The sequence below is a fragment of the Nuphar pumila genome, chromosome 9 (assembly GCF_984573655.1).
Source record: "Nuphar pumila chromosome 9, dmNupPumi1.hap1.1, whole genome shotgun sequence".
In the NCBI taxonomy this organism is placed as follows: domain Eukaryota; kingdom Viridiplantae; phylum Streptophyta; class Magnoliopsida; order Nymphaeales; family Nymphaeaceae; genus Nuphar; species Nuphar pumila.
In genome coordinates this window covers 118382935-118404745 of record NC_143257.1, presented here as the reverse complement: position 1 = coordinate 118404745, position 21811 = coordinate 118382935, and the positions used below count along the sequence as shown (strand labels likewise).

At 39.0% G+C, this 21811-nt stretch overlaps 1 protein-coding gene across 2 annotated transcripts in view; it reads right to left on the bottom strand.

The window, feature by feature from the left end:
• The window catches only part of LOC149829050 (26S proteasome regulatory subunit 7-like), a 54208-nt gene extending 41169 nt beyond the window's left edge, over positions 1-13039 (bottom strand). The window contains exons 1-6 of one of the 2 annotated variants that reach the window (XR_016434383.1): positions 12919-13036; positions 5420-5501; positions 4481-4572; positions 4269-4346; positions 4122-4183; positions 215-359 (exon numbers count right to left, since the gene is read on the bottom strand). Coding sequence is in view for 1 of the 2 variants with exons in the window: in XM_090017879.1 (XP_089874005.1) it covers positions 215-359; positions 4122-4183; positions 4269-4346; positions 4481-4572; positions 5420-5501; positions 12919-13002 (543 nt within the window). In the remaining variant the exon portion in view is untranslated. Of the gene's footprint in view, positions 1-214; positions 360-4121; positions 4184-4268; positions 4347-4480; positions 4573-5419; positions 5502-12918 lie in introns of both variants that reach the window. The other variant, XM_090017879.1, reaches the window with a different exon arrangement.
• Positions 13040-21811: the final 8772 nt, after the last annotated feature.

Below are 21811 nucleotides of genomic sequence, written 5' to 3'. Positions count from 1 at the left end.
TTTCACAGGGAAATCTATTTTGCAGACAAAACACAGGAAAATCAGAGCTGGGTCAGACAGGAACTGAACTCAAAATGAGCCCTTCATCGCCCTTGTCAAGATCAGCCAATCTAAGTCATTGCCACTATATTATGTATAAGTTACTGCCATTACATGATGTACAAGAACCAACACCCCATAGCAACAGACTGAATCTGGCAACTCTAGTAGTCACCTCTCTCATCTTTTCAATCTGTTCCTTGCAACCACCAACATCGTTGTAGGTAACGTCTGGTTTCTCTTCTACAGTCATCATCGTAACACTTGGATCAATTTTTGGTGGCAAAGGAATCTGAATTTGATATTTATTTCGATCAACCCTGCAATGCAAAAATTATCATATTCATAACAACAATATTAGTGCATAAAAATATATGTAAGGTATCATCATAAATCCTTTTCAATGTTGTAAAAAGTGTTCCATAAGGTGTGTCAGAAAGGTCCAAGTTACATATTTATCATACCATACCATATCATAAAAATTAAAAATAGAAAATTAAGAAATAGTAAAAAAACTTTTGAAGGAAAGATGAACTCTCATTGAAAGAAATAAAAGAGTGACAAGCAGTTGCCTCCAAACAGAAGAAAAGAGAAAAATAAGACCAGACAGTAATAAAAATAAAAAACAAGAATCAAATAGAGCTGATCATGTGTGTGTATCGAGCCGATGGTCCTATCATGTTGTGTCCGATCCAACTAATATTGTGCCCACCTACTTCTCCTTTAAAATAGGAAAATGTGGCTTTGGGTCCTGCTATTAATCACTAGAATATTTTCAGTTTCCCCTTTAATAATCTTGTTATTCTCTTACACCAGTTATTCCACCAGGAAAAAAAATCCATCAATGCCAAATAGTCTTCCACCCAAAAATAAATAAAACAATAAATAGAAAACAGAACTCAGATAATAAGAAACACATATAATCAATAAAACTAATAACATCAAGCAAAACTAGATGTAGAACATGAAAAATTCAATAAACAAGATAATGAGACATAACAATTGACAAATAATACATGAGATCAATATAGGGATGTAAACAGGTTGGGTTCGGCTCAGATGTGGGCATTACCAAATCCGATTAATCAGATGTCCTAAATGAGAGCCGGATTTAAGGATGTCAATGAATCGGACTTTATCTGCTATCCGAAAGAATTTCATTCCGTTTAGTAGAATTTGGTAATCCAAAACCATATCCGATTATATCGGATGCATATATGGTTTTCACTTTTTGTTACTGAATACGACAAATATTCGAATTTGATGGGTATCCAAATCTGTTTACATGTAAAAAAAGCGGATCTGGTATGAGCTTTTCAGCATTCGATTCCAAATCTGAATTCTAATCCATTTAGCCAACATCAGATTAGTCGGATATGGTATTGGCTACATCCCATCTGAATCTAAACCATTAACATCCCTAGTCTGATTCAGATTCGGACTCGAATGAGAAATAACTAAAACTGAATCCGAGTCCAACTGTGAATGAGATAACTGAATCTGATCCTAAATCCGTTTAAATATGTGGATGGGGTCAGATCCGACAATAGAGTTTATGTAAATTATCTTTCCAAAATATTACACAAGCAAGAGAGTGGCCATTCTGTTGGACGACAGTGTTCAAAGATGTCAACATAGTAGAGGCCATACATTCGAGTCTCATGGGTGCCTCTTCTTTCGAAGACATGAAAATCCAATTGGATCCTAGTAAAAACCGAATCCAATTGGATTCTATCATGTTTTATACCAAAATCCAACCCGTTTTCAAAATTCGATTCAGTTTTTTCAACCAAACCCAACTAATCAGGTTTGACTCGGTCGAATATCCAACCCAATCCCGAACTGTTGACATCCCTAGATCAACAAAAGAAACATCATAATTAACATATATAGGGTATTAAACAAGTCTAACCATGCATGAAACTATAAATAATTAAGGGCCCGTTTATTTCATGCAGTTTTCATGGGAAATTGCTAAGCTAGCATCACTTTTGTTAAAATGTATCTCTCTTTATGTAAATATTTACATATATATATAAAGAGAGATACATATACATATATACATCACGTATATATGTATATGTATCTATATATATATATATATATGTAAATATATATGTTTCTTTTTTCTTGTAAAACCCAAAAGGGTATTTTAGTCATTTCTCTCCATTTTGCGCATATTCATAATTATGAATATGCTGTAATTCTTTTTGCTTTTTTTACTTTTCTTCTTTTCTTCTTTTCTTTTTTCTTTTCCCTTTTTTGTCTTTTTTTTCTTTATTTCTTTGTTGACTCAAAGTCAACCTTGGAGGGCTCAACACTAGCTGTTGAGCCTCTCCAACGGTTAGAATTCTAACCGTTGGAGGGGCTCCAACAGCTAGTGGAGCCCCTCCAAGGCTCCTTTTCCCTCTTATAAATAGGGGAGTTCCCCCTTTGTAAACTTCACTTCTTGGAGCTTTTGTTCTCCATTCTTCTCAATAAAATTCTTTATATTTTGTATGCCTTTGTGCATTTGAGTTTCTTTATTGTACCTTTGTGTACATTTGTTCTAAGTGTTCTTGTGCATTTGTGCACATTGGTGGTGTAGTGCTTATCGCACACTTTATCTCATTTTTTGAGATATTTTCACACCCTCCCTTTTCCACCATGGGTGAAACAGACACCCAAGCATCATGCTGAAAAAAATGCCAGGATAACACAAATGGGCCCTAGTTTTTCCACCACCTTCATTTTTTCATGTGTGGCCCTTCATACCTCCCCCCATATGAAAGAACTTTCAATGGAAGCTGAGCTGGCAGGACTTGTTAGGAATGTGTGCCATTTTTCATGAAAGACTCTACCCTTCCATGGGAATCAAACAAATGGGCCCTAAGTATAAATGGAATATCATGTTAAGTACCAGGTTCAATGGTATTTTAATTTTACAATAGATCAATCAAACATGGCATTCATCCAATGAAAACATCCTCTAAGACACTTTGATATAAGACAAGCTTTGCACTGACAAAAACATATGCAGCAAACCCTGTTAACCTGCTATCAACTTTATGTCATTTGTAACTCTCTCATCAGGTTTCGTGCCCATGTATGATATATGAACTTTGTGTTTTTTTTTTGTGCGTGTTTAAACAATATAAGACATTCCATCAATTTCTCCAATCTCTTCAAGTATAAAATCGAAGTAATGTGTTGCACATGGCACCACTGAACTTAACATGGACCACTTTACCAGCTGCTTCGAAGTTTGTTGCACTATCAAATGACAAAATGAAGTACGTTAGAAGGTCCAACTTCTTTTACTACCTCAAATATCTCAGCCAACTCGTGTTGTCTTTGGCCGATCTAACATATTGGTCCAATTCAAAAATATCACTCCCTCACAATATAAGACCAAAAAGTTTTATCGATTTCCATTTTCTCAATGATCCTACAAACAAAAGATTTGGAATCTTATCAAATAAACTTTCATTTCCTTCAATTTTATTAACATTATACAAAAACAACTTTCAAAATAATTAGACCTTATATGTTTTAAGAATAAACACAATCATTGCTTGTCCAACATTTTCTGTGCTAGAATTTTCAACATCTTGATATCTCATCCACAAATGTCACCCCTGGTGGAAGAAATTTAAGGAATCTGCATATTAGTTCTTAACTTTACTGGTCAATATTCTTAAATTAGCAAATTATTTTCCTTGTCTTTTTGAACTTAATGAGAACTATAAAATTATCAACTATTATTTTTATTTTTCAAACTTTTCTACAGTTTTTGTAACTTTCGCCTAGAGTAGCATTTTAATAACTACTAACTAGCACTTCTACAAGCATCATAGAAATTTAATCTTCCTTTTGGAACCATAAGCAATTGGTCTAAAAATGTTCCTAAAGTAAGTTAATCTCAAGAACATCATTTTGTATTTTTTTGAAATCAAGAGTGAAATAAAGTTTTATTAGGGACATGTATAGGAAACAAAAGGAAAGACAGTAAGTGTAGTGATATTAATGAGAGGATCTACAGATATATGCTGAATTCAAAAGGAATGAAAACCAAAATGAAAGGTAAGAGTTTATACACCCACCCAACACGCATGCCTTCTTCAACATCGGTTGGTGAGACCTTGTCGCCTAATCCAACAACAAACTGCATCCAAAAAGTGCTTCAGAACCCAATTAAAGATCCCTATCTTTCAAAAATATTTGTATAAAAGGAATAGGTGTGAATAGACCTTGGCAATCTGCTTGACATTTATAACATACTTGGCATCCTCAGAGTTCTGGTTGATTATCTTGGTACACCTTGCAACCTATTTGCAGCATCACACTAAGATTTAGTAACGTTTATAAATCAGAAAGTGCAGCATCAACCTTGAACTGCCATGTAGTTGACCTAAAGAGCTACTAAGCAAAGAAAAATTAAGACATCATATACTATAGTTACCTGTAGAGGTTGCTCTTCTTGCATCATCTGCTTGTCAGAAACAAGATCCCACTGGCTGGGTGCAGCCAAGCCTGTATCAGACTCTTTGATTCCTGTTCGAAAGAGGGGAAGAACACATGCAAAATGAAAACAAGAATAAACAAACACGATCCCACTGGCTGAGTGCAGCCAAGCCTGTATCAGACTCTTTGATTCCTGTTCGAAAGAGGGAAAAAACACATCCAAAATGAAAACAAGGATAAACAAACACTTTCTGACTTTCAACCAGAACAGAAAGTTATAAACAAGGGGACACATCCAAGCACGCAGAGAGAGAGAGAGAGTATGTATGTCTGTGTGTCACATGAACAACAACATGCTTCTTAAAAATAGCATAAGAATAGGAGTGGCGATCATAAGGTAAATGAATTCAAAACCTCTTTAGTTAAGCAAAATCAGTAGAAATATACCAAAATACAGGGCTTTAGGCCTTCAATCATGCATGTTAATACCTTTACTTTCTTTCAGAACAATTGTTTGGATATAAAAGTATCCACTCCAGCAAGGAATCAAACAACAAAAGCACAATAACTTCTAAAATAAAGACATTCCCAGGTTAATAATTTGCACAGATATTCCGAACATCGAGTCTGCAAGTGCAAAACTCATGGTACTTGGTGCCTATACATAGTTGAATTCAAAGGAAAAAATAAAGGACCTAGCACACAATCCACAAGCCATGACCTATATGACCATTCATAGTTAGGTCTAGATTCTTGGAAACAGAATGAGAGGTCAAGTGCTTGGCAACCTACAACCCCCGACCTTCTCTTGGTGGACATGGTTATGGCTAGATTCCAGCAAATTATGAGGATGAATATGCAGAACATGACTAACTAATTTAGAAAGAACAAAAGCTACAAAAAAAATCATTTATTGATGACGGAAAGCAACTCTTACCACACAGATCATTAACCTTCCTTGCCATCTCTTTGATCTCCTTCTCCACTTTCTTTATGCTGTTAGAGTACGGTCCAAGACCCTGCACCCAAACAACGCATAAGTCAACATTTTTTTCGAAAGAAAGACGACGATGCTCCTAATAACACGAATAAAGCAACGGAGAAAGAGATGCAACCATTATCACGTAAATAAAAGAACAAAAACTGCAGAGCTGAAGCACAATCAAGATGTGCAAATGAAATTTGCTAAGAATGAGTTAACACTGTCCGAAAAAGAGACATTTTAGCCCAAAAGATAAATTTTTTGAGAGAAAAATATATTCTTTGATAAAGCAATTAGGCTCAGAACACGATGATGGGAGTGATGAGATACCACACCCATAATGCAAAAATGTAAAAAAAACAGAGACAGACGCAGATCAATTGATCTGTTAGTACTGATCCAATGAATGGACTGGTTTGGCCATTTTCTGCGCGCCTTGTTGGTAAGCTCCCACTTCAACTGTGCTAGAAGACGGTCATGGCTGCCCCTGAAAATACATTGATTGCGCTCCAACCAGATTAAATTCCATGCTGTCAACACCCAAACACGCCATATAAATTTCCATTGCTTCCTCCTTGAGTCCAGGTGGCTCGCAACCAAGATGTGCCTAGGAAAATCTAACCCGTACCAGGCCAAGTTCAGATCTCCCCAGGCCTGTTGCAGCATATACCTCATGAAATCAGTCCCAGAACATGTGCTAAAGCGATTCCTCGTTGCAAAGACATAAGGTACATCTGATGGCTAAATGAAAACCGTATTGATCTTTCCCTGTAATATTAACCAGCCCATCAATGAACCTTGTAGATAGAGGCAGCCCACCACCTCCCCACACAGTGATTTTTTCGGCAACTAAGATACTGTTGGACTCGGCATCGCTCTATAAAACGATGCTGCAGAAAACTGACCACCAACAGTAAGCATCCATTTGATCTCATCCACACGCTGCATCAAAGAAAAGTAAGCCAAGTCAGACATGAGAGCAGTCCATTGCTGAAAGGTCACGTCTGATGGGTTCCTTTGCAAAATAATGTCCTATGCACTCGAGCGAGGCGAACAGGCATCAGAAACTCTGCAATATTTTCTATGAGCAACATGGTACAAGTCAGGAAATTCCTCCCTAAGCAATCTCTCACCCTGCCACATGTCCTGCCAAAAAAAGGTAGTGTTGTCGTCCCCAACAACTACCTGTATGAACTGACAGAATTCCCCAATGACAGCCAGTCCAGACTCCACCCCTTCCAAATCCCTGAACCCCATTTCCATCTATGATTATCTGACAAATTCCATCCAATCGGATAAATTGTATTTTTCAGAAAAAAACAATAGACAGTTTACCCTCCTTCCTACAAATGAACCACAACCATTTCGCTAAAAGCGCCGTATCAAAGCGATGGAGATTCTGCAAATCCAACCCACACAGGTCCAATGGTTGAGAGATAACCATCCAACCCACCAATGACCTCGAAGAACCTTCTAAATTCCCATTCCAAATAAATCTTTGAAAAATCAATACTAACCTCTTTTCAACCTTTTTTGGCATCTTAAAAATTTAAAGAAAATGTAAAACCATATTAGATATGTTAAAACGCACCAGATTTAATCGACCCGCTCTACACAAAAGTCGAGCCGCACATGTTTGGGTCCTCAGGTCCTCGCCCGTACACGGTCCTCCACATTGCTCCAATGTATCTCCTTTGAAACCCCCAAGTGAAGTGGTAGGCCCAAATAATTCAAGGGAAGAGAACCAATCTCACAATCAAAGACGCCCAACACCCTACTATGCAGCTCACCAGTAGGGTTATTCATAACCAAGACTCAACTCTTACCCCTATTCATTCGCAACCCTGAAATTTTCCCAAAGCACCTGAAAATCGTCCACAACGCCCACATATTTGCCTCTATCGCCTCCCCAAACACCAAAAGGTCATCCGCGAACAGCAAATGAGACATGTTGACATTGGTAGAGACCATACAACCATGGAACTTACCCTCGGTCTCCACTGATGTGATCATGACCGATAAAGCCTCCAAGACCAATATAAAAAGCAAAGGAGAGAGAGGGACCCCATGATGCAGGCCCCGCCTTGGTTTGAAAGGTTCCCCCTTCTCCCGGTTGATGGACACTACAATTGAAGTTGCATGTAGCAACCCTTCTATCCATGAAATCCACTTTTCACCAAAGCCCATATTTTTCAAGCAGTTTATCAAAAAAATCCAATCAAGAGAATCAAATGTCTTTTCGAAATCAATCTTCAAGATGAATGATGGTTTACCAGAGAGCTTGATCGAATGAATCATTTTGTGCGCCACGAAACACATCTCGTGCAACCTCCTCCTCGAAATGAAAGCACTTTGTGAATATGAAATGAGTGGGATGACTAATTACTTTAGTCTCGAAGCTAAGATCTTTGTAATGATCTTAAAGATCGTGCCCACCAAAGAGATGGGCCTAAATCCACCAAGTTTCTCGGCTTGTCGGTCCTTTGGTATGAGAATGAGCTTTGATCTACCCATGACTCCCGACACCTTCGGATTGGAGTGAAATTCTTCCATCAATTGTAATAGGTCCCCCTTCACACAATCCCAATTTTCTCTAAAAAATTTGATGGCAAACCCATCCAAACCCGGGGTTTCCCAATCAAAAGGGACCAAACCACACGTTTGATTTCCTCCAAGCTGAAATTTGCTTTGATACTTGTCTGACTGTCTACACTAAGGGTGTTAAAACACATGTCTCACATGTCATAACATGTCATTACGAAGGAGGTGAAACAGTTTTTGAAGTAGTTTGAGGCCTTAATAAGGATGGAAGGACCCTCACACCGTTATCCCTCGATCACCATGGTCCTAATAATGTTCGTCCTTCTCCTGGTAGAGACACACATATGGAAACACTTCGTATTAAATTCCTCGGATTGGAGCCAATGGGCCTTGGCTTGATGCCTCCATCTAATGTTTTCCCGCAAACGTCATTCACTAATTTTTTGGACCAGCCCACCCCGTGCAGCCTTCAATTCCATGGCCCCCATAACCTCACACACATGTTTCTCCCTAAGCTGAAGTGACCTCAATTGATCCTCCCACTCATCTATTTCTTTGAATTTTGCTGCATTTTTTTCTTTATTCCACTCAATTAGTTTGTTGCGCACAAAAGCAAGCTTGGATATCAATCTTTGCACAGCCCACCTCCCCGTTGATGGAGCCAATTCCCACCATTTCCGAATAAGCTCAAGGAGGCCGGGTACCCTTAGCCATCAAAGCTCCATTCGAAATCCCTTGCTCACACAAGTCCCTGGCTTGCCCCAAGACAACCTGATGGGTGAATGGTGGGACACTGATATAGGGTCAGCCAAAGCACTCATATCATGTAATTGTTACAGCATAGGCGATGAAATCAAGAAACAATCCAATTTGCGCAACACCGAGGGAATGTGTTGTGTTGGACCAAGTGAATTTAGAACCTTGCATCGGTAGCTCCGAGAGGTTCCCATAATCCATGAAAATAGCAAACCGATGCATATTTCTTATATAGTTCTGCAATCTATTTGAATCTTTTATTTGTAAGAGTGCATTGAAATCACCGCCTACACACCAACAATATGACGAACATGGCACCACTTCAATTTGAATCCTCCGTAGCTCCGCCCAAAATAGCTTCTTACGAGAACTAGTGCATAGACCGTAAATCGTTGTAAGCAAGAACAGGACAGCCACTGCAGGCCCGAAATGTGTACAGAAATTGAAATTTCACCAATACATGCTACAGACGCTACTAGGTCCTCCTTCCACGCCACAAGCACCCCCCCCCCCTGCCGGCCCCTCGTTGGTTTCTCAATGAAGTTACAATTCCTCCAAATCCCATCCAATAATGCCTTGCCAATGGCGTTCATTTTTGTTTCCTGAATGCAAATGATGTTCAGCCTCTTTTGATTGTTAATATTTTATAAGAAGTGTTGTTTTTCACGGCCACAAAAGTTGCGCACAATCCATATTAAATTTTTCATTGGACATGTCTTACCCTTGAGATCTCGAGGATGAGATCACCCTCAAGAGGCCCTCTCTGACCTCGCGTGCAGCATGCCACGCTTTGTCTTCATCTCCACAACAATGGTCGAGCATGATAATGGCGAAAGTTTGAGCTTAATCGCATCTAAAATTTCCTTCAATGTGCAGTTGTCATCGAATATCTCGTCACCATCGTGAACCCTCGCAGATTGATTAGGAGGTTGTTGGTTTTGCACTGCACAAACCGAGTCCATGCATTGGATCCGACTCAAATCAATCCACATATCAAATATTGGTGTCACCGAATTTGGACCCATTTGAGAAACTGGGTCCAGATATGGGTCCACAGGGTTTTCGGGGCCCATTAATGAGGGGCATTGAATAATACGGACCTGTTTTTAAAAAAACGGTAGATTAGGAAGGTGAAATGTCCTTGTGAAGAGGAGTTAAAGGAGGGAAGCAGCATGTGTCAACCAATTAGGACGTTGAATAACCTCCAGATCCCAAATGTGTCATCTTCTTCCAAAATTATCATCTAATAGAATTTGATTAGCACCTCTATCGCTATTTTTAAGGGATCACTGGGCGATCCCATTGGCCTACCCTTTTGGAGAGTCGTATTAGACTCCTCAATTAACAATTTTGTTGGCCCATCGTTAAGAGGGGCCGATTTTGGCTCAACCACATGCAACATTTGAATACAATGGCCATTTTTAGCGTGTGACTATTCACGCTCTCCATCCATTACCGAAAGTGCCATAGGACATGGGAAAGCGCGCTTCCCTAAAGCACGTTTCGAAAGTGCAAAACGTGGTGCTTCCGAAACGTGCTGGGAAGCGCAAAAAAATTAGGAAGTGCACTTCCCATTTAGAGCTTCCCCTTCTTTTCCATTTTTTTCATTTTCATTTTTATTTTTTGTTTTTTTCTCTTTCTTTGCTTCCCCCTCGCTTCCGAGGTCACTTCTGTCTCGCTTTCTAATTCACTTTAAGTCGTTTCGTGCTTCCCATTGCCTAAAATTTTTTAAGTGTCTCGCTTCCTGCTTCCTGCTTCTGCTTCCCCGACTGGCAACTCTGGGCGGCCCCATGCATTAATTGCAAGCCCAACGCTGACTGCAGGCTGGTCGGACGACGGCCCTGTTTTTCGGCCGATGAGACTCCAACTGACCACTTCTTGTTGAAGATCGACGATGCCATTACCCCTTCCATGGCCACCAGACATAGCCGACATAGCCACCTCTGATAACTTGCAACTGGACGAGCCAAAAAAAATCAAGTGATCGTCCTTCAGGCTGTTTGGATTTGTTGCAAAATTAATATGTGGAGCAGGAGCCATAGTTGATGACACAAACCGCGATCCTACATCGGTGGCCTTCAGAGGTGTCGTATTTTTAGGAGTTGCGCAGACACGGCAGTATTTTCATCTCATGAAGTTGACATACGCACAAATAGCGCAAGTCCAATCCCCCGAGTTTTTTTTCCTATGCAGTCCTAGCAGGAGGTGGTCATCGAGCTTGCCTTTCCTTTTTCTTCACATGTTTTGGCTTGTATTGTAACCAGTCATCCTCCTTGTCAGGGACAGAATCGTTCCCCGGGGATACTGCAAAGAGATGTGGGTGGCATCAATCTCTTTTGAATCCACACCAAGAGAAGTGTTAAGATATGTGTATTCATATACTCATATATGAATATATAAATATATGTAAACCGAAATACCCATCAAGGGTATTTTGGTCTTTTCACTATATAGGTGTCAGGCCATTAGGGGTTGATACTTTTAGCTTTTTGTATTTTACTTTTAACTTTTTGTATTTTTTATTTTTGTTCTTTTCACTTTTTTTATTTTGTCCTTTTGTAATAGGGACAGCTCCCTACAACTGTTGGAGCTGCCCCAAAGGTCACAAATGTGACTGTTGGGTGCAGCCCCAACAGCCATATGGGGCTGCCCCATATGCCTCCTCATGTATTATAAATAGGCCTTCTTAGGCCTTGTACTCTCAACTCATTTTTGTGAGTAACTCTATGCAATAACAAATTGTTAGACCCTTGCGTGGGTGGTTTGATGATTCAATCAAGTATTCTACTTGAATGAAAGTGTGTTCTTGCATGTTCATTGGATTCAATCCATTTCATTACAGAAAGTCCTCCGATTCTGCCAGGGTACCTAATGAGCGCAGGAACACAATAGTCTCTGAAATAGTCAGTCACTCTGATCTAGATCAGCCCAAAGATCTTTGATTGCTATCTTGTTAATGTCCCTCGGCTGGCGCAAGTGTAGGCCGACAACCTTTGCTTCAATGTCTTCCTGTGTCTCACCATTGAACAACCAGAAGTTCATATATCTGCCACCCGCATCCTTCCACCTAATCATCCTTGCTGTATTCCCTTCTGTTTGTACGTTTGCAAGTTCATCCTCTAAGTAAGCCCCACCATTACCATTCCTCACTACTTCAGCGTAGCTCCTAGGAGACTCAACACCCCTTGCCGATTCTTCCTGTTTGTCATTGAGAAGGTACACCACGATTTTCCCATTCTCCATTAAAACTTTCCGACAATATTTTACTTCAGAGGTCGCCACGGGCTTCCGGCAAGCTATAGGTCTAAGACCGAGCTCCGGGAGACTTACCGACGAGCAACCCCATGCCGGAGTCCTCGAACTGTGCTTAGCCATGGTGATCTCCCGCCGCTCACCTGACCTTTTCATTTGTCTCTTTCTCTCTCTTTCTTTTTTCCTGCCCTTGTTTGGTTCTGGTTGCTTGCAGATGCAGACACCGTGCTTAACCCAAAAGATATTAAGCAATAGACATTGGTACCAACCAATTCTGAACCGAACCCATGAGGTGCCACAAGCAAATAAATTCACGACAGAGATAAACCAAAAAACATTCAAAGTAAGACCAAAAAACCACCAAACGATTAAAAAAAATCGTTTTTCCCTTTTCTTTTAGTTGGAAGCCTCAGCTAAACCCCTGAACCCGATGCCAACGCTAGTTCGCCAGAAAAAAAAAATAATGACGGTTTAAACTGGAATGCATCACCAGCCTTCTTTCGAATTAAACGTGCAATAAAAAAGCAAGATTCAACGCGAACAGTCCAAAAACAAATCACGAGATCGAAAAATCTATAAACGATACTGAAAAAGATCATCATTCCCAGATGGATTTCACTGAAACGGAGAAGGAAACAGATCATGCAAGCAATAAAGCACAATTCTACCGATAACAAATGCACCATCAAAACCCTAACAATAAAACCCAACCGAAAGAAAGGTTGGAACATCTTAACCTAAAAAATCTCCTCAAAAATATGGTAATGTTGCGATTTTTTTCCTAAGAGATGCAAAATCTCAACTTTCCTGGTTGCGTTTGACGATTCGTTTACCGAAAACAGAATCATCGATGCGAAGATTAAAACTAAAAAAAAAACTATGATGAGCGAAATCAGGAAACTTACGTAAGTCTTGAGGAGGGCGATATCGCCTTCATCGAGGGGGCGAGGGTTCTTCTCGTTGAGTTCCTCCTCTGGTTCGGGCGCCATCGCTTCTTCTTCTTCCTCTTTCCTCTCTCCGTTCTGCCTTTCTTCTCTTCACTTTTTTCGTTTTATATCTTCGGTACGTAGAGCCGAGCCGACCCAAGCCGATCTTGGTTGTTAGAGCTCGGCTCAAACTTGAGTCGAGCTTCGACGTATTTAAGACATTGGGACACGTGACACGACACTGCCATGTATCTTTCTACGTAATACGTAAAAGGACACGATACGAGAGTAAAAGTGTACGTGTCCTTGTGACATAAACTTGAGTGCTCAAGCTGGGGCCCGGCTCGCTACGCCTTAGCCCCAAAGTTCGATCCCTCGCATCCTAGTTTCTTCGACAAGGGGAAACTGACAGCGACTGCAAACGGGTCGGATTCTAGCCGGATCTTTCTGGATCCAAATCTGATTTCGAAATACAAATAGTAGATCCGAGTTCGGATCCGAATTTGAATAAGATCCGATGAGATAACATTGAATCTGAATCTGAAATACATGTGGTAATACTGGATTCAGAAAAAATAGAACAAAAACAAGCTATTTACTTTAAACACACACACACTTCATGTGGGATTGTATTTCACAACAATTCCATATCCGACTTAAAATGCTGATCTGAATCCGATCCGAATGCCAAAGTATCCGAAAATTATCTAAATGCACATTAAGGTTTTACTTAAAGGATTCATATCTTAAAATAACATGTCGAATTTGGTTCGGATATTCAACTATATCCAATCTGTTTGCAGCCCTACAGCGAGGGGTGTAAGTGGAATTGTGCTTGGTCGTACCACATATCTGTATCCGACACTGTTTTTGGATATGGATTATTAAAGATCCAAAAGGGTATTTGGGTTGGATTCCGACTTATACATTGGGTTCATTTTTTTATTCAGATCGGTGCTTTATGCCAGATATATGTTCGGATCCTGATTTAATCCAATGTGGTTGCAGGATTTATAACATAAAAAACTTAATTTGGGTCTTCTTTTGCAATCAATATCGCCACATGTACTTCGGATCCAGATTTAATCTTTTTTGATAGGCAAATTGGGGTTAGGCTGACCCCACCAGTTTACACAACATACCATTGGGTTTTGAACTTGCAACCTCCCAACACAAGGTGTCGTACACTAACAGCACCTACCAAACAAGAGGAGCCCCATTGGTCCAGATTTAATATTACACTATCCGACGGTTCAGAATTTGGGTCGGCTGCATAATTTTTGAAGTCGGATTCGGATCAGCTGCTATCAGTGAAACAGGTTAGGTTTGATCAGGGGAAAGTTCTTGATCTTGATCCAGAAGCTTGTTCTTAGGGTTGGTTCAACAGTTTCTGTTTGATTTATATTGAGATTTGGGATAATAAAACCTGTTTTATTTTTAATGTGTAGTTATAAGGGAAAATATTGGACCATACTGTAAAGCTAAAACTCAGATGTGCAATTTGATCAAATTGACCCCACATATGCGTTTAACAATATCCATTTGATAGGGAGGGAGGATCAGGTGCAATGTGATTTGGCAATTCAAGTGTAGTGATGCACCTCGTTACTCACTTTGTCATACAACCTGACAGCCTTGGGCAGGGATGGCAGTGGACCGGGGAAAAATGGGGTTCCGCCCCGCCTCGCCCGTTTGGACCGGGGATGAAGGACATGAACTAGGGATGGAGGTTAAAATCAAAACCCGTGTGGAGATGGACTTATGCTTTCCCCCATCCCGCCTTGCCCTGTCCGGCCCCATCTTGAATTGGGGATGGAGGTTAAAATCAAAACCCATGCAAGGATGGAGGACAGGATTTTGAGATAAGGGTGTGGGGGGGGGGGGGGAGAGAGAGACTTTGTCCCCACTCCTATCCACTGCCATCCCTAGTGGTGGGGCATTTGCATACTTAAAGGGCTGTCATATACGATAGTGGGCAATGAGGTGCAGCAACACACTTAAAGTGTGCAATCACATTGTACTTAATCTCAATTCTTTAACAAGGGATGCACTTCTGATTGAGCGATTTGGATAAAAAAAAACAGGAAAAATATTGGCTACTAACGAATAGGTAAGGAACTAAAGAGTATAAATTACTTTTTTCTGGTTTAAAAAAATAATATTTTGTAGATCAAATGTCATGGATCTGATTTACATGGTTTGTTTAATAGAAAACTTGTTTTAAATTATGTAATTGTGATAAGTAATTAGGTTTTTTAAGAAGTCAAAAAATCAACAACCTCGCATCGGGGCAACATTACTAAAGGGTTTGAAAACATACCTTTTTGTTGAAGCGGAAGCAGAAATTGATGCTCGCTTCTGCTCAACGGATGCGTGCCCTCACTTGGAGAGAACGACGATTCCACGAGTCCAAATGCTCACTGTGTTGAACCACCACAAAGACAATTTTTATCGTCTTTTTCTTCTTCTTTCTTTTCACTGTGCAGAGATCTCTCTAATGAGATATTTTCTCTTAAACACTTACTGTGCACATTCACCCACTGTGCACAGTTTTTTCTGTTTTTGTTGAAATTTCGCTTAATCACCACCAGAGTACACAACCCCTCTCTATTTCTATTTTACTGTGTACATCCTGCTACAGTGTTACCTTCCCTCCACTCTACGCACATCAAAAAAAGTTGCCCTAGAAGTAGAGAAAAATGGGCGATTTTCAAACCGTCCCTTTCTCTAACATGGGCCGGGTCCAGATCTCCCCCATCATGGGTAGACCCGGTACCCAACCCAATATTCTCTCACTTGCACATGATGGGAAAAGATCTTAGAAGAAATAACACCAAATGTGCTCATATGGTGAATAACATCGTGTATTCATACTGGCAAATGGATCGTGCGACCTATGAGCTTAGGGAGTTGAGGCATATTATGTACCGGTTAGTATAACATAATAGTCTAAACCTGCAAATAATAAGATAACACAAGGTATACCTGCACAAGCCAGATAAGAAGCTCACTGTGTCCTATATCAAATACATTTTTCACATTCTAGCATATTGAATCCCTCTACACATTTTATAGTGCTAAGCTATGTGAGACAAGGCCTTCCATTATATCACATGTTTCATCGTAAACACAAACATCCCTAGGATGTGGAAAAATAAGCTAGCTTTTAACATGTGCATAATCTAAAAATGTCAAATGATCTTCCTTTCCAACTCTTATTCTTTGAATTAAGATAAGTTGATTTCCCAGACATGTACTTTTAAACTGAATCAAACATGGCCTTAAGCAACATGCTAAAGTAGCAACACTTATCTTTCTTCTTAAAATAAAGTCAAAAGTCAATAAGGACACCATTATATATATATATTAAGGACTCACACAGTGAAGAAGTAGGGATCATTTTTCATTTTCTTTTGTGGCCGACTTATAGTTATGGTGCGACATATATGGTATGACTCACGTATTACGGCAAGACTATCTCACTCCAGTGAGTGTATGCATACACCATAGATTCTATTTCGTACATATCTATACTAGTTCAGTTCCTTCCCGAAAAGCTAACTTGAGTCCTTCAGGATGCACATTCTCATGCAATGTCTATCCAAGTCCTGAGATATGGTCAACCAAGTTACCATTGACATTTTTAGATAGCAAGGTTGGTCTCTCTATATAGTTAAATACACCTGAGACCTCATCATAACCCAGTTAGGGTGATGTATCTCATATACATATATATAGTGAATATCATAACTCATTATACTCGCACTCTTTTGAGTTGTTATCATATAATATCCCCAAAACCCGACATGCTTATTAATTCAACAACCCTGAATTTTGTTACATATCATCTCAGCCCGCCCACAAGCAGCGTTTGAGGCGATAAATTTGTGTGAGAAGATTTATCTCAAACCTAGTAGCATACTCATATAGATGTGCAACATATTATACAATGATCATAGAAAGAAATATAAATAACATTAACATATCAAATTTTACAAATACCCATAGATTTTACATGCTTAACATAAGAATCTCTATTAACTTGCTTAGTAAAGGGATCTGTCACCATATCTTGGGTATTAACATATGCCAAGGCAACCTTGTTTTTAGATACAATGTCGTGCATATACTTGCATCTTGTGTCTATATGTTAGTTCTACTGTGAAACTTGGGATCTTTAGCAGACACAATTGTCGTTTGATTATCACAAAATAAAGTCACTAGCAGTTTTGCATCAGAAGTGACTCCCAAATGTTTGATGAATCTCCTTAACCAAACACATTCTTGCATTGCCAACGAGCCTCCAACAAATTCAACTTTCATTGTGGACAAGGCTACACATGTCTGCTTCTTGCTACACCAAGATATAACACCATTATTCATCAAGAACACATAGCCAGACGTAGACTTACGCTCATCAGGGTCCTTACCCCAATCTGCATCTGTATAGCCTACTACACGCATGTTACCACCATGGTAACAAATAACTGAATTTGATGTGCCTTTAAGATATCGCATGATCCTCTTCACAACCTTCCAATGTGTTTGTCCTGGATTAGTTTGATATTTACTCACCAACCCTACTGCATAACATATGTCGGGTCGGATGCACATCATTAGGTACATTAGGCTGCCTACTGCACTAGAGTAAGGAACTTTGGACATAGCTTCTATTTTTTTTGACTCATTTGGACATATCTTAAGACTTAAATCATTCCCTTTTACAACAGAAGTATCTATGAGTTTATAATCTTGCATATGAAATCGTTCTAAGACCTTATTTATATATGACTCTTGTGAAAGAGAAAGAAGTCTTTTTGAATGGTCTCTTTTAATCTTTATGCCCAACATAAAGCATGCTTCTCCCATGTCTTTCATTTCAAAATAAATAGACAATCATTCTTGAATGGTTTTCAGGAACTCTAAATGATTATTAGCCAATAAAATATCGTCCACATATAGAGTTCAAATTACAAAATTTTGATCATGACGCTTAAGATAAATACAGTGGTTCTCATCAATCATGGCAAAGTCATTTCACATGATGGTCTCATGAAACCTTAAATACCACTGTCTGAATGACTGCTTCAATCTATAAATGGATCGTTTGAGCTTGCATACTTTGCGCTCAAATCCAGCAGTAACAAACCCCTTGGGTTGTTCCATATACATCTCTTCATCTAGTTTTCCATTTAGAAATATTGCATTAATGTCCATTTAATATAATTCTAGATCCATATGTGACACTATGGCTAAAATAAGGCGAATAGAGGTCGATTTGACCACATAAAAGAATGTTTCTTCATAGTCTATTTTTGTCACATGTATTTATCTTTTAGCAACCAAACGAGCTTTATATCGCTCGATAGATCCATCGGCATTCCTCTTAATATTGAAAACTCATTTGCTCCCAATAGGTTTTCTTCCTTTTGGAAGATTAACAAGTTCTCAGACCTCATTTGATGCCATGGATTTCATTTTCTATTCCATTACTTTACGTCATTCATCCATTTTTGAACAAGATAGAGCATCTCTAACACTCTTAGGTATCTCATCATCTTGGGGTATGACCACAAAGGCTTCCCCTTCGATTTGAAATCTCTGACGATGAATTCTTTACCTTAAACTCTTTCAAGTTGTGAGATCTTTTTCAAAGTCGATATCCATTTGAGTGTTACTCCCACTATCCAATAGTGGTATAGACGCATCCTCTCGTGTCTCTAAAACATGATGATCAATCTCTTTAGACTGGCCAATATCATCAAATTCATATAATTGAAAAATACGCTCTATCTTTCCTCTTTTAAGAAAATCACTCTCAATAAATGCGGCACTCTCTAATCGATCTCATAAATACTCCAATTTGTATCCTCTCTTAATAATACATATCATTTCCTATGACCCAATTTTCCATATTGATGGGAAAGATCATGGACCTATGCAGCAGACCCCTAGGGTCTGAGATAAGCCAAATCAGGCTTTCTACCTGTCCATAATTCATAGGGAGTTGAAGAAATAGATTTAGTTGGTACACGATTTAATACATGGGCTGTCGTCAACAAACAATCACCCCAAGAAAAAAAGGTAAATTTGTTTGCGCCATCATGAACCTGACAATCTCTAAGAGGTCCTATTCCTCCTTTTTGCAGTACCATTTTATTGCGGAGTTCGAGGAATAGTCAATTATCTATTTATCCCTTTATCATCACACAATTCCTTGAATTGTTCGGATAGATATTCACGTCTATGATCTGTTCTCAAAGCCTTGATTCTACGATCAAGTTGATTCTCTACTATATTCATAAAGGATCTAAAGCAATCAAATGTTTCATATTTATGTTAAATTAAATACACGTGGCTAAATCATGTATAATCATCAATAAAAGTAATGAAATAAGAGGCCCCATGCCTCGCTGCCACATGCATTGGTCCACATATATCAGAATGAATTAATTGAAGATGATAGGTTGCTCTAACTGCCTTTCTAAAAGGAAATCAAGTTGCTTTTCCAGCAAGACAATGCTCACATATAGGCATTTCAATCTTCGCATAGGATCTCAAAAGACCCTTTCGTACGAGTCTTTCAATTTTCTTTTGCCCTATATGTCCAAGTCGAGCATGCCATATAGATACATCCACATTTACATTACTAGCAGTAGAAACAAGAGAAAAATATTCATTACCCACATTCAAATTTTTAAGTTTAGTGTCCAATACATAGAAACCATTCATCAAGAAACCAGAAGCAACTAAAGTATGTCCACAAAAGATGTCAACATTGACATCTTAAAACATAAGTTTATAGTTTAACACAGACAAAGCAGAAACTGAAATAAAATTTCGTCGAATCTTTGGAACATGCAGAACATCATATAATAATAGAGATCGTCCTTCTCGCAAATCCAATTTGCAAGTCTCGATCCTTTTGACTTATGCTTTAGAGTTGTTTCCCAGAAACAACCACTTCGAATCAAATGACATCTTCTTGTATTCAACGAAGTTTGTGCAGTCTTTGTTCACATGGTCGGTGGCTCCTGAGTCTACAATCCACATAGGATTAGATTCAATAATTAGTGCACAACTACAAACATTTGCACATAACACATAAGTTTGAAGAGAATGTACATTTTTCTGTTCATGACATTCACGAGCATAGTGACCCAAATTGCCACACTTAAAATATTTTGCATTTGCCTTATTTTTCTTGCTGCCACGCTTCCCAGAGCGTTGATAAGGCTTATTTTCTTTCTCTTTGTCTTGTCCCTTCTTGTCACCCTTCTTGAACTTACTTGGTTCATAAATTTTCTTCTTAAAAGATTTTTGCTTCTTCGAACTTTCTGGCACATATGCCCTCATGACAGATTGTTGAGCCACTTCAAGGCGGTCATTTTCTAGCTCTACATGATGAGCAATGTCATTAAAAGTCTTAATACTCTCATTATGAGTCATATTAATTTTAATATGCTCCCAACTGTGTGGCAGAGAGCGAATTACATACTGGACCCGTTGTTCATCTGTAAGGGTATGTCATGCACTATTGAGCTCTCTTGTCATATTTGCCATCTCCCTGAGATATTGGCTCATAGTGTGCTGAGGATACTTCCTGTAGGAATCAAACCTGATTGTGAGTCATCTAAGCTTTGTGACTGATGTTCCCCCAAAACTTATCTTTAAGGGTCATCCACATTTTTTAAGCAGTCTTATAATGCTCAAATTGACACATGTTGTCATCCTACATAGAACACAACATGGTGACACGCGCAACAATATTCATGCGCTTCCATTTCTCATAGGTCTCCATGTCCCTATAACATTGTGCCCCATTACCAATTTCAGGTCGTTCCACAGTACAGTTGAGAGCCTCCAAGACCTCAGCTTCCTCCAGTGTAAACTGAATCTTTCTATGTCATATATCATAGTTATCGCCGTTCATTTTCTCAATCTGTGTTAAGTCCATTATGGATTTACTTAGTGCAGCCATGTCCTTTAATAAAAAATAGAAAATATACGCAACAATGTTATTCATGCACGTTATGTTCTAATCATTAGCATATTTATATGCAGTCATAATCACACGATAGATAACATATAATTTTTCGTAGGGCATGGAATCGAAAGCTCACTATGTTCACAACCATCTCCTACTTTCCCTAAGATGATTATATTTACCTAAACTGTATTATGACTGTATAAATAAAATATTAACACATAGAGTAAGTACTTCAAACTCTTCCTATAATCAACATGATTATATTATTTTCATTCACATTCATGAATAAAATAATAATAATAATATTATTATTATTATTATTATTATTACCCAAACCCAATCCAGGTATTTCCAGCCCAACCAAGGCCCAACAAAAATTGGTCTGCGACAACCGCAGGTGGCAACCAACTCACGAGACTAGGGGTTGTAGCAATCCGCATGGCCTGACCCGCCGACCAGGCCTGCGGTCTGGCTACAACAGGGTTGTCACAAAAAAAATGGATCTGACCCGGGCATTAGAGCCGACAATCCCATGCCCACACAGTAAAAAATAAGAAAAAAATATATTTTATTGTTGTATGATGCCCCACCGCAAGCGTCCACCATAAACGCATAAAGGTTCCGACCATGGGCACAAGGGGATATATTCACAAGAAAAAAAATGACATCTAAAACCCAATGTTCTCATACCAATAGAGGGTTTGAAAACATACATTTTTGTTGAAGCGGAAGCAGAAAAACCAGATCGTTGATGTTCACTTTTGCTCAACAGATGTGTGCCCTTACTTAGAGAGAACGACGATTCCACGAGTCCAAATGCCCACTGTGTTGAACCACCACAAAGATAGTTTTTACCGTCTTCTTCTTCTTCTTTCTTTTCAC